Below are 14409 nucleotides of genomic sequence, written 5' to 3'. Positions count from 1 at the left end.
CCAGATGGAAAGTCTCCCATTGACTTTAATGGACTTTGAATCAGGCCCTGTGGTTGTGGTAGAGCCAGGTAAATACTGACATACACTATTTCCTACAAATACTTGCCTGATTTGTAAATGAATTGGTTCCCCCAGATTTGTTACACCTTTGTGTTTGCTTTCGACCAACACTGATGCACTCGGGCCTGATTTTCAGAGCTGAGTACTGGATGTGCCTACTGACTTCAATTCCAGTTTTGTTTGCTCAGGCCCAGGTCAAGTTCTACCGGCACTTGTGTTCGCAGACAGAAAATTTAAAGCTGAATGTGCAAGTATTACTGTAAAATGAACTTTAAGTTTGCTTGTGCACTAATCTAAGCAGAGAACAGCAATGATCTCATGTGATTTATTGGACTAAGCACAACTAACCCATACTGCTGGAAGAGTGAATGTTGGCTATTCACAGTTATTCATGGTCAATTCAAAGAATAACAAAAATTACAAAATTTTCATTAAACAATGTTGAATAGTGAAGTAAATTGTGGTCTACTGCTGTGGGTGTTGGAGAAAGAGTTGTCCAGTAGATAGGGTATTGCACTCGAACTGTGGAGACATTGGCTCTATTCCTGGCTCTGCCACCGAGTTGCATGACATAAGAACATAAGAATGGCCATACTGGATCAGATCAAAGGTCCATCTAGCTCAGTATCCTGTCTTCTGACAGTGGCCAATGCCAGGCGCCCCAGAGAGACCCTGAGCAAGTCACTGTCTCTGTGTGCCTCAGTTTCCCCATCTGAAAAATCAAGATAATAACTCTTATTTCCCTTGGTGCTTTAAGATCTGCAGCATAAAAGAACATTAAAACAGCCATACTGGGTAAGAACAATGATGCATCTAGCTCAGTATCCTGTCTTCCAACAGTGGCCAGTGCCAGATGCTTCAGAAGGAATGAACAGAACAGGCAATCATCCTGCTATGAGCAATGTGTTATTAAATGAGGACTTATTATTGGCTCAACTTGAGTTTATAGAAGGGGAGAACATTAAAGCACATGCTGTGCAGGCAGATAGAGGAACACAAGTCTCGTGCCATGTTTGCGGATGATACTAAACTGGGAGGAGTGGTAGATACGCTGGAGGGGAGGGATAGGATACAGAAGGACCTAGACCAATTGGAAGATTGGGCCAAAAGGAATCTGATGAGGTTCAATAAGGATAAGTGCAGGGTCCTGCACTTAGGACGGAAGAACCCAATGCACAGCTACAGACTAGGGACCGAATGGCTAGGCAGCAGTTTTGCGGAAAAGGACCTAGGGGTGACAGTGGACGAGAAGCTGGATATGAGTCAGCAGTGTGCCCTTGTTGCCAAGAAGGCCAATGGCATTTTGGGATGTATAAGTAGGGGCATAGCGAGCAGATCGAGGGACGTGATCGTTCCCCTCTATTCGACATTGGTGAGGCCTCATCTGGAGTACTGTGTCCAGTTTTGGGCCCCACACTTCAAGAAGGATGTGGATAAATTGGAGAGAGTCCAGCGAAGGGCAACAAAAATGATTAGGGGACTGGAACACATGACTTATGAGGAGAGGCTGAGGGAGCTGGGATTGTTTAGCCTGCAGAAGAGAAGAATGAGGGGGGATTTGATAGCTGCTTTCAACTACCTGAAAGGGGGTTCCAAAGAGGATGGCTCTAGACTGTTCTCAATGGTAGCAGATGACAGAACGAGGAGTAATGGTCTCAAGTTGCAGTGGGGGAGGTTTAGATTGGATATTAGGAAAAACTTTTTCACTAAGAGGGTGGTGAAACACTGGAATGCGTTACCTAGGGAGGTGGTAGAATCTCCTTCCTTAGAGGTTTTTAAGGTCAGGCTTGACAAAGCCCTGGCTGGGATGATTTAACTGGGAATTGGTCCTGCTTTGAGCAGGGGGTTGGACTAGATGACCTTCAGGGGTCCCTTCCAACCCTGATATTCTATGATTCTATGATTCTATGATTCTATGGTCAAAGCGGCCTTGACACTTTCCCCTTCTGGGTCAATGTGTTTTTATTCTGTATCTTTCCTTACAGATCTGTCAGACCTCTGTGCCTCTGGAGACCATGACTGTCAGCAGATATGTGTCAGCACACCCGGGTCATACACCTGTGCTTGCAAAGAGGGCTTCACATTGAACAACGATGGGAAAACCTGCAGTGGTAAATACCATTGTGCACTCCGATATGAATGCAGCAGTGCGGTGATATGTCAGGGGGTTGTTAAGATAAAAGCAGGTTAAAAGAATAGTACCTTCATCTCAATCCCACAGGTTGTTCACCACTGAGAATTTAACAAAGTAGCTCTCCCCTAGGAAGGATCCTTACAGACTCAGGGCCTAACCGAAAGCTCACTGACGTCAATAGGGATCTTTCCATTGACTCAAACCTGCTTTGGATCAGGCTCTTGGACTGATTTACACTCTTAGCAGAAATAGTTCCTGGAAGGCACCCCGCATCGTCCAAGCAGGGGCAGATTAATCATGGGCCCCATAGATCTGTGGGACTGAACCCCAGCACGCAGAGCCCCGAGGCCCAAATGAAGCCATAGACCCATGTGGGACCCTCTCCCTGCTCGAAGAGTGGGGCGCTGGGAGGGGCAGGAGGTGGATGCTTTGGTAAGGGCTCGGTTGCCTCTTGCCTCTGAAGTTAGTCAGCAGCCACGCTGTGCACTGAGTGTGAGGCGTGATCGAAGGCAACAAAGGGGATTTACCATCACTCGCTGTGTCAGGGTCCAGTGACTTCATGGCTCTGAGATTTCTGGCAGAGCAAAACCTTCTGGTGTGTGCTCCATTCAATGCTCCCTTTTAATCCTCATACGGTCACTGCCAGTTTGAAGAAGAGACACACTGAGTAATGTGAAATAAGGAGTTTGTTAGTGGCAGAGCCGAAACCCACCCTTGGAAACATTCACGCCATTCTCATTGGCTAACCTTTTCTGGACACACCCATGAGGAGACATAATGTGACTCCAGGAATTATCACTCCTCTGGACTCCTGTGTTCTAATCACTGCCTCACCACGGATGCATTTTGGGAGTTGGGATTTGGGAGGGTCCCATGACACCAATTCACAGAATAGACCAATGCCTGTTGTTAAAATTCCCCAGTGCACACAGATTAAATGCTCCTACCTCATCTATTCCCCCATGGCCAATACTTCCCCCCTCATGAAAAGCCTGGGAGGACAAATAGACTGCAATGGGTTTTGAGGTTCAGCCAATCACATTCTCTAGCCTACCGCAGATGCTCAAACAATTATTATGTTCACTGTGCATGGAGATCCCAAGACGAAAGGCACTGTGTACCTGCCAGTGAAAAGCTTTATTATTATTGTTATTGTTATTATTATTAATTATTAGAGTTGGTTTGAATATTTTTGTCAAACTTTTTTTAAGGAAAAATTAATTTTGTCCAAAATGAACAAAAATTCTTTTTGATCAATTTTTGTTGTTAAAAATAGGAGGACTTGTGGCACCTTAGAGACTAACAAATTTATTAGAGCATAAGCTTTTGTGAGCTAAAGCCCACTTCATCAGATGCATAGAATGGAACATATAGTAAGATATATATATATACACATACCGATAAGTTGGAAGTTACCATACAAACTGTGAGAGGCTAATTAGTTAAGATGAGTTATTATCAGCAGGAGAAAAAAAACTTTTGTAGTGATGATAATTAGAGGTTATGCTCTAATGAATTTGTTAGTCTCTAAGGTGTCACAAGTTCTCCTGTTCTTTTTGAAGATACAGACTAACACGGCTGCTACTCTGAAACCTGTTGTTAAAAACGGAAACCAAAAAACCCAAAATTTTTCTGTACAAGTTTTTGGATTCCAGTAAAATAATTTGGATTTTGAGTTTTGAAAACTGAAATTTTTTTCAACTAAAACCCAAACTTTTAACTGAAAACAGTTTTCAAAAACTGAACAAACAATAGTTTTTGGTTTTTAAATTAAAAATTTTCATGGGAAATTTTGAAATAATATTAAACAGTTGTGTCTAAAATAATTGTCCTTTTTCAAACAGCTATTATTAATTATTATTATATGATTACCAAAGAATGCTTCTACACAGCCAGACACCACATGGTCACCAAAAGCTTTGATGGTGTCATAAAATCACTGGCACTGGCATAAACTGAATATCTAGCCAGACCAACTTAAGGACCTAGGTCGAGATTTATCTGAGCGGTGCTATATCTGCAAGGAAGCTACGTGCTTTTGAGATTTACTATGATTATGAGTATGGCTTTATTATTAATAAAGCCATACTGGTTTTTGTTTTCTCTCTCTCTGGTTAATTGGGAGCTGAACTTCTCACCTGTTCCCTTTGCCCTGTTCTGTTGTTTCTCCCTAGCCTGCAGTGGTGGATCTGCCACTGACCTTGTGTTCCTGATTGATGGCTCCAAGAGCGTGCGCCCGGAGAACTTTGAGCTTGTGAAGAAGTTCATCAACCAGATTGTGGATTCATTGGATGTCTCCGATCAAAATGCTCGCGTGGGCCTGGTCCAGTACTCCAGCTCTGTCAGGCAGGAGTTCCCGCTGGGACGGTACAACAACAAGAAGGACATCAAGGCAGCAGTGAAAAGGATGTCCTACATGGAGAAAGGAACCATGACAGGCCTAGCGCTGAGGCACCTCACTGAAAAGTCCTTTGATCCCTCCAGTGGAGCAAGACCTGGCGTACCCAAGGTGGGCATTGTCTTCACGGATGGACGGTCACAAGATTACATCAGCGATGCTGCCAAGAAAGCCAAGGATTCAGGTAGGCCTCCAGAATTCAGTGGCATTGGTTTTCCTTTGGGTCAAGTATTGGTCTATGTATGATGCTGATTGGCAGTCCCAGAAACCGATGTTCTCCATTCGCCATAGAACATGGGCATCAGTAGGGCAAAACTTCGGCCTACATTGTCTCAACCCCTGTCCACGTGCTTCAGTGCTGACTTAGAAGGCCCCTGATGTGGGAAAGGGGGATTTTCAGAGGGGCTTTGACTTTCAATGGGAGCTGGGTAGCTAACTCCCATAGTCCCTTTAGAAGGCCCATCCTCTGTCTCTATTCTGTGTCAGTCATCGGCCTCTTTCTGAGTCTACCAGCAAAGGAACCAGTTAGCACCTGTATGACAGAAGTTATGTTCTTTTGAGCCTTTTTAAATGGTGAATTCTTCCCTCTCTGGCTATCAGTACTCAGTCCTAGTGCAAAGTTTAAACTAAGATCTACAGGCTACACCCTTCCTCAGTGTAAGACCAGAGTAACTGTGATAACTTCAGGGGACGTACTGGCGGCTTATGTTGGTGTGACTGAGAGCAGGGTGTGGCTCGGTGCATTTGTTCTGGAAGGAATTTGCTTCAGAAATTACTGATCCCCATTTCACTCGGAGAATGGAAGTTCTGTGGCTCAACCTTTACTCCAGGGACACCACATCATAAAATCATAGAATATCAGGGTTGGAAGAGTCCTCAGGAGGTCATCTAGTCCAACCCCCTGCTCAAAGCAGGACCAATCCCCAACTAAATCATCCCAGCCAGGGCTTTGTCAAGCCTGATCTTAAAAACTTCAAAGGAAAGAGATTCCACCACATTCCTACGTAACGCATTCCAGTGCTTCACCACCCTCCTAGTGAAAAGGTTTTTCCTAATATCCAACCTAAACCTCCCCCACTGCAACTTGAGACTATTACTCCTTGTTCTGTCACCTGCTACCACTGAGAACAGTCTAGATCCATCCTCTTTGGAACCCCCTTTCAGGTAGTTGAAAGCAGCTGTCAAATCCCCGCTCATTCTTCTCTTCCGCAGACTAAACAATCCCAGTTACCTCAGCCTCTCCTCATAAGTCATGTGTTCTAGTCCCCTAATAATTGTTGTTGCCCTCCGCTGGACACTTTCCAATTTTTTCACATCCTTCTTGTAGTGCGGGGCCCAAAACTGGACACAGTACTGCAGATGAGACCTCACCAATGTCAAACAGAGGGGAATGATCACATCCCTCGATCTGCTGGCAATGCCCCTACTTATACATCCCAAAATGCGATTGGCCTTCTTGGCAACAAGGGCACACTGTTGACTCATATCTAGCTTCTCGTCCACTGTAACCTCTAGGTCCTTCTCTGCAGAACTGCTGCCTAGCCACTCGGTCCCCAGCCTGTAGCGGTGCATGGGATTCTTCCATCCTAAGTGCAGGACTCTGCACTTGTCCTTGTTGAACCTCATCAGATTTCTTTTGGCCCAATCCTCCAATTTGTCTAGGGCCCTCTGTATCCTATCCCTACCCTCCAGCATATCTACCTCTCCTCCCAGTTTAGTGTCATCTGCAAACTTGCTGAGGGTGCAATCCGCGCCATCCTCCAGATCATTAATGAAGATATTGAACAAAACCTCCCCAGGACCGACCCTTGGGGCACTCCGCTTGATACCGGCTGCGAACTAGACATGGAGCCATTGATCACTACTCGTTTGGCCCAACAATCTAGCCAGCTTTCTATCCACTTTATAGTCCATTCATCCAGCCCATACTTCTTTAACTAGACATGAGAGCAATCCTCTGCAGTGCTGGGCTTTGACTTCTGTGTTTGTTAGGTTGGTTGGGTTTCTTGTTGTCTCACATGACAATCGCACTTCCTCACATGTTCAGTTCCCACCCAGTGATGGATCTGGGGGGACAATAGGCTGACTGTGCAGTTCTGCTTAGTGCTCTAAACCACCTTTCATTCCTGGGGATGCACAAAGGCCAAACTGGCTCATGGCAGAAATTGGAGCAGCCACAGGACAGCTCTAACTTATGACAGCTAGCATGCTCCCATAGGGTCATTCCACCCACCTAGGATGGGGAGAGCATCACGATCCAGGTCTGCACTATCTTGCCCTCAGCATTGTTCTTCACTGTACCCCAACACTCCCTGTATGCCAGAGTGGTGAAAGCAGGTGGTGTTAAAATGCATCCACCGCCTTTATATCTGCTGAAGATTCCCTCTGGCTGGGGAGAATTCTCAGCAGCCTATTTCATGCTGAGTTAGGGCCCCTTCATGCCATGCACAACACAATTCTGGGGGCGACTGAGCATCTGACCTTATATTTATCATAAAAGTCACTGTCAGCATCAGCTGCCTTCATGGTGGGGAAAAATAAGTTCATGGAGGATAGGACCATCAGTGGCTATTAGCCAAGATGATCAGGGAATACAACCCCATGCTCCAGGTGTCCCTAACCCTCCAACTGCCAAAAGCTGGGACTGGGTGACAGTGGATCGGTCACTCAAAGTTGCTCTGTTCTGTCCATTCCCTCTAAAGCATCTGGCACTGGCCTCTGTCAAATATAGTATAGCCAATGGCCATTGAAAGGAAGTATAGTATAGCCAATGGCCATTGAAAGGAAACCCACAGAGAATGTATTTGATGACAGCAGCACTGAGAACTAGACAATTTTTTAAAAAGTATCAGGGGGATAAATAAATCAGCCTCACAGATTAAGTAGCAGCAAGGTCCAACTGTCTAATTACGAACCAATGGGTAAAATTCACACCTGCACAAGGAACAAGCACCACTTTAATTCCACTTAAGCCCTCAAAATAGGCCTTAAATGGCACTTAAGGGATGCATGGGCCTTATGTTGGCTCTTCACACAAGGGTGAATTCTGTCGAAGTATGCACCATGCAGCATTCATTGGGGACCATACACTAATAACCCATTAGGCACATGTAAGCGGTATGGGGACTGAGCAGGAGACACATTTCTGCTGCCAGCTTCCAGTGGGTTAAAAAAATTAGAAAAGAAAAAGATACTTTAAAGACCTTGAAACATAAATATCTTGTGAGCCGCCCTCTTTTGCTGAAAAACTCAGCAAACTCTTTTGCCCAACTTCCTTGTATCCTGTTTTTTACTGAGTTAAATGGACATGGCCCTTGGGGATATGCTCATGAGTTGCTAAATGCTTCACCTCTTTTAATCTTTGGTCTTGACCATTGGACCTGACTGAGGGCTGGTGCCTAATAATGAAGATCAAACATGAGAGCAAGGATAATTGACATTTGAGAAGCAGGTTGACAGGACATGTGGGATACTGTATACAGAGTATGCATATATTGTATACAGAGTCCACAGTATGCATCCGATGAAGTGAGCTGTAGCTCACGAAAGCTCATGCTCAAATAAATTGGTTAGTCTCTAAGGTGCCACAAGTCCTCCTTTTCTTTTTGCGAATACAGACTAACACGGCTGTTACTCTGAAACCTGTATACAGAGTGTGTTTGGCTGATATATAAAAATCTTGATGTAACTCACCAACACAATTTATCTTACATAATAGTAATGGGGCCTTGAATTCTGTTTTATTATCTTTGGTTGTTGTTTTTGTTTTGTTTTTTCTATTACCAATTGTTCAGTGATCATGTTTCTTACAGGGGAAAAAATAACAGCAGCTTGTTATTACACTCTGAAAATGTTCCAGGAGCTGGAATTTAGAAGCCACATTGAAAATTCAAGTATTGTGCTTGTTTTGATCCAAAGGAACTAAGGCAACGCCATTGGGAAAAAGTTAGCGATGCTTGAATCTAAATAGGGTCAGAGATCACACAAGCATCCTGTAGTTCAGAGATAAATCTTGGCTCTATTGAAGTCAATGGCAAAACTCCCATTAATGTCAATGGGACCAGGATTTTGCCCAAGATGTGGCTTCAGACAGTTTACATGAGACCCTGCAGACCACCCAAGTACCTGCACAATTGCTCTCTCCTCACAACAGGGTTACAAACAAAACAAAAATAACACACTTGTTAGTGCCTCAAACTTAATTCTAACAGGTTATGTCTTTGCCTAAAACCGTTTCTTACTTACATCAAGCTGCTAGCATCTCCAACATTCCAGCAAAAGGGAGACAACTTTCATAAAAGGGGGCTGGCCCCTTTGTCCCTTCAGTGATAGATAACTAGGGGGTTCACTTCCCTTCTTTTTATAATCCAGTAAACCTTTGAAATGCATTCTTCTGAAGATAAAGTTCTTCTCCCCCGCTGTTTGTCTCTTCCTCTTGATTTCCCAAATCCCCTGTTGATTCATATGTAAATGTAACTTCCATTGTCTCTGGCATCACCTTGCTCAATTTACACTGGAGACCCAGGCACAGGGGCAAAACAACCTTCCTTTGTCTCGAACAAACAATCAAGTCTGCTCCCCAAACATATTTTAGAAACCTATTTCCAGAATGCACACATTCCTCTTTACACACTAACTGTACACACATTGTGCAATAATATTAATGACCAGAGGATCACCAGCTTTCATAAAAGACCTTACTCAATGCTCTTTTATAGTGCAATAAATATTGAATACAGTCAGTTGATTCAATTTTTTATTCTTTGGGATTCAGACCCTCCTGTCCTCCCCCTTGGATGTCTGGACCCTGATTCTCACAGTTGCCTGGGACAAACATTTCAGTCATTTTGGGGTGATAACAGTTTTAAAGGGTTCTTGATTTCTTTCCTTATCTTTTCACCCAACCCCTATATATAATCTCACTTTAGAACTTTTGCCACTGGATATTAAATACATCTGCCTTGGGAGATGAAAGGCAAGTGTATTTACCCAACTAGCTCTGCCCTATGAGCAGCCTAGAGGTGGGTCCAAAATAAAATTCAGATCTAGCTTCAGCCTTTCCCAGAGTTCAGCGAGGGACCTGATCCACAGTTTTGGCATGGCCCCACTGTATTGAGAAGCTTGGATACAAATCCAGAGCTGCGTTTTCCCAAATGTACAGGGATTTTGGTTTGAGTTTGTTCCTGTAATACATAAACATATCAATTCTTCCTTGGTGTTCTGAGATTACTCAATATGTGCTCTTGTAGGTCAGGTGGCCTATTCTCAGGATGCACACTCTGCATTAAATGGCCATAACCACACCCATTCCACAAGACCCTACAGCCAAGGGATTTGAAAGCACAGTGACTCCATGTGCAAATGATGTGAGTGTTCTCGAGTGTCTATCTTTGAGCATTTGGTCCATGGCCCTGTACAGTGGGGGCATCCTAGTTTGTACGCAACACATCACGTGATAAATGCAAAAAAAGACTTGCAAGCTGGCTGGGTTCTTTTGCTGTTCCAATGAGATGGTAGCAGTAGGACTGACACTCCACATTACTTGCAGGCTTTGAGATGTTTGCTGTGGGAGTGAGCAATGCTGTTGAAGATGAATTAAGGGAAATTGCCTCAGAGCCAGTGGCAGCACACTACTTCTATACTGCTGATTTCAGTACCATCAACAAGATTGCGAAGGAACTGCCGACGAAAATCTGTGTCGGTGAGTGGGGGCGAGGGCAGGAGAATGTTTACATGTGGAAAACACTGACTCCTGAAGCAAGGGGCAAAAATACACCTAGAGATTTCCACTCACAGGTGTTGGGTTGTCGTTTTTTTTGTTTCTGTGTAGGTGTGTGGTTTTATTGGGTTCTCTCTCTCTCTCTCTTTTTTTTTTTTTTTTTTTTGGTCGAAATTCTTTGATTGAAAAAGTGTCTGCCCAAATTATAACATTTTGCACTTCTGCCGTAGTGTTTTTCAGCCAAAGGTCTCAGCATGCTTCTAAACCAGTACTTCATTAAAACATCAAGCCTTCCTGAACTGCATCACTCAGCAATTCCTCTAGGGGACTCCATCACTGGCCAATTAAACTGGCCCTCTCACCCCTTTTGCAACCAGAGGGGCACAAAAAGCCTGGACGACAGCCAAGTATCTGACTCAGATCTGTTAATTGGCTGAGAGAAGTAAGGTGCCACATGCAACTTGACGACCTTTCTGTTTGTCTGTAACACAGTCACTTTTGAACACTGCATCTGATCAATTCCAAAATTTCAGGAAATGGTGTAGTCATGAATAAGCAGAACCCTGCTGAAAATCAGAAAAGCCATATCTGGGTAATCAGAATTTTAAAAAGTATTAGGTAAATCATTGATGAAATACAAAAATTTGGATAACACACAGAGCTTGGCCTACATAAGCAATGAAGTGTGCAACCCTCTAGTTAGTTTAAAGTTAAACACAGCAATAACCATTCAGAGAATCTGGCTGAATGATGTATTGATTTCCTCCAGACTTCTGGCTGGAGAAAAAGCTTTCGCTTTATTTTACTTGCCACCATGGTTTAGGATTTGATATATTCCTTTCTTGCTCTGTCTGATGGCTGATTCATCATCACCTTTGTTCTCTTATCCACAGAGGAGGACCCATGTGAATGTAAAGCCATTGTAAAGTTCCAGACAAAAGTAGAAGACCTCATAAAGTCATTGACACGAAAACATATCCTTTAGAAGCAGCTCATTTTCACAATGTTCCATTTTCTAGAGAGAGCAGATTAGCCAGACCTTCCAGCCAGGGAGACAGATTAGTGCAATGGTCAATAAACTGGAGTAGGAGTCAGGAGACTTGGCTTCAGTGTTGAGATTCATGGCATGCACACAGAGAAGTTAGATAAAAACATTAAATACTCTTGCCGAAAGGCTACAACATAAAACTGCTTTATTACTTAGAATTCAGCACAAGAGCACGCAAGAACGGCAAAACAGAGAGAGACAAAGCAGGCTGCTCCCTATAAACAGTGTTGCAAAATTCAACCCACCTTGCTCTAGGTCTCTGCAGACTGACTCTGATCTCATGCTTTCCTGCAGACCCCCCTAGACCACAAACTGCGCCAAGAAACTCTTTACAAATTAAAGGGCCAGCCTACAATTCCAACACTGTTTTCAGAAACACCACATTCTATATCTAGATTCTGTGCAGACATTAACAAAGAAAGCAGTCCCTGCCATAGAGAGCTCACCTTCTCCAAGACAGGCAGGACACAACAGGAGGACAAGACAGACAACTAGATTGGCACTTGCCAAACCAATGCCAGCCAATAATGATGTACAAGCACCACAGCAGAGATAGGCTTCAAGGAGGGATTTGAAAGAGGTGATGGGGGCAGATTTAGGGAGATTGATGGGGAAGTTTTCCCATTCATGAGTAACACGTTTTCTCACATCAGCCCGAGAACAGGAGCAGGAGGCAGTGGAGTGGGAGTTAGCCTGGAAGGCTAGACAGTCAAAGGGAGTTTTGAGGAGGGACTTGAAGCAGGACTGAGGACTCCTGCCATGTCAGAGAAGGGAGGCTCTCTAAGAGCGGGTAAGCAAAGAAGCACACAAGAATAATGGAAAGAGACAGAAGAAAGCAAGAGGCAGGGAGTGGGCAGAATAGAGTGGCCCTGCTGCAAGGTACGTGCTAAATACAAATCTACCAGCACTTCATCACAAGGAGACACTGCTTTAAGTATGCAATTGATGCCTGTTCCTACAGAGTCAATGGCAAAATTCCAGTTCACTTCAGTGAGAACAGGAGCGTTGTACTGCATCATAGGGAGACCTTCAATTTAGCAGACAAGGGCAGAACGAGAGCCAGTGGCTGGATGTAGAAGTTGGAGAAATTCCAGCTGGAAATAAGTTACAACTTTTTAACAGTAAGTGTAATTGATAAATTACTGGGAGAACTCACTGAGGGATAAGGTAGATTCGCCACCACTTGGTGTCTGTCCACTGAGCTTGGATGTCTTTCTAAGTCAGATGCTATAGGTCAGCCCCAAGTTACCAGACCCCACAGTGTCACTTACGGAGTAAATTCCCTCCTCTGTAGGTATCATTGGGTAAAATTCTAAGCTTGATGTTATGCAGGAGGTCAGACTATATCAATGTTTCTCAATCACTGGCTCATAACCCCAAGAGGGGACACAAAAAGCAATCACAGGGTTGCAAGGCATTGAAAATGTTATGAGAATCTAAAATAAAGAAAATCTCAGTCTGAGCTTCCCGCACAAACTTATCCTTCAAGGTCATCATCTCAAAACACACACAGAGATCATTGTTACGTTTTTTATTCTTGCTTTTTATAGTAAACGTAAGGCAGTTGTAAAAATGTTTGACTTCAAATACAGGGTCAGCAACCTGAAAAGGTGGCGAAACCATGGACTAGATTATCATAATTGGCCAGATCCTCAGCAGACATACATTGGGGTATCGCCATTGACTTTGAGTTAATCTAGTTGAGGATCTGGCATGGGAATCACTGAAATGCACTGCCATTTTTTCCTTAACTCTTGCTCACTGGAAGCTGTGACAAAAAGGATTGCAGCCCTGGAAAACAAGATCATCTAAACACCCAGAGCACTATTATATTTCTCCTTCCTAATGTAACAGAATTGTTCCAGAAGACCTTCATGCATACACAGGAGCAACTCAGCCACAGCACTACATCCAGCTTTCTAAATAAAAAAAAAAAAAAGAAGGAAAAAAAAGTCTAGTCTAGCTGAATTCTTTTAAAAAGGAAACATTATAATGTTAGAGCAGACATCATATTAAAGGGCAAAGCACTGTGAATCACTGGGTGCCAAAATGTGTGAATGTCCCTTGCATCCTATAGTATACATATATAAAAACCCAGAAATATATTTTTTAATCTAAAGCTTAATATATAAGGGAGGAGGGATAGCTGGGGGGAGGGATAGCTCAGTGGTTTGAGCATTGGCCTGCTAAACCCAGGGTTGTGAGTTCAATCCTTGAGGGGGCCATTTAGGGATCTGGGGCAAAAATTGAGGATTGGTCCTGCTTTGAGCAGGGGGTTGGACAAGATGATCTCCTGAGGTCCCTTCCAACTCTGATATTCTATGATTCTATATATATATATATATATATATTGTTACTAAGTACTTGATTATGAGTTCTGTGAATCCTTGCTGTGTTCTTTGGCATCTTTTGTTTCTGTGCATACTGAAATGTTATTTAAGAATCAAATTGGATTAAAAGCAACTTGAATCCTGAGCATGAAACCCTACCCCACAGATGACCAATGTATTATTATAAGCACAAAGCATTTATCAGTAAGTAGGTGAAACTAAGCAGTGATTGCTGAGTGTGGCATTGGAGATGTGCTAGGATGGGACACTCCTGCAGCCAGGTTCGACCCACAGCTACTGTACAGTAGACAAAAGTAAGCTCAGTTCTCCTAGTCAATTAATACCCCTGCAATGTTTTGGCTAGCCAGCACCTGTCCCATGTTTGGCCTTCCATGGTGAAGTTCTGAACTGCACAATGAACCCACCCATACATGGTTTTATGTCACCGTAGGTAGTGCTACCAGCACCAATCCCATGGGATATGCCGCTACCCGGCTGCTGGGTTCTGTGGTTCCTTCTATCAACGTTCTCAAAAATGAAGTTATGGTGCCCTCTCTGCCTGCAGGGCACCAGCTCCCTCTCCAGTCCCATGTCTGGAGGCAGCTCTGCTTTTCATATTTTGATCATCTCATTTCAATGTGCCAGACATTTAGACCCATTTCCCTTCCCGGCTGGTGGTGAGCCAGGCTATACAAACAACCATCATGGTCCAGAGGTGTC

The 14409-nt window shown here is 43.8% G+C and overlaps 1 protein-coding gene across 1 annotated transcript in view; it reads left to right on the top strand.

Annotated features, from left to right (window-relative positions):
• The window catches only part of MATN1 (matrilin 1), a 37300-nt gene extending 24129 nt beyond the window's left edge, over window positions 1-13171 (top strand). The window contains exons 4-8 of the mRNA XM_073317791.1: window positions 2046-2171; window positions 4369-4776; window positions 10141-10293; window positions 11205-11285; window positions 13122-13171. Coding sequence (XP_073173892.1) covers window positions 2046-2171; window positions 4369-4776; window positions 10141-10293; window positions 11205-11285; window positions 13122-13171 — 818 coding nt within the window. The remainder of the gene's footprint in view (window positions 1-2045; window positions 2172-4368; window positions 4777-10140; window positions 10294-11204; window positions 11286-13121) is intronic.
• Window positions 13172-14409: the final 1238 nt, after the last annotated feature.

Source organism: Lepidochelys kempii, chromosome 19 (genome assembly GCF_965140265.1).
Source record: "Lepidochelys kempii isolate rLepKem1 chromosome 19, rLepKem1.hap2, whole genome shotgun sequence".
Lineage (NCBI taxonomy): Eukaryota > Metazoa > Chordata > Testudines > Cheloniidae > Lepidochelys > Lepidochelys kempii.
This window is presented reverse-complemented; position numbering and strand designations above follow the sequence as displayed.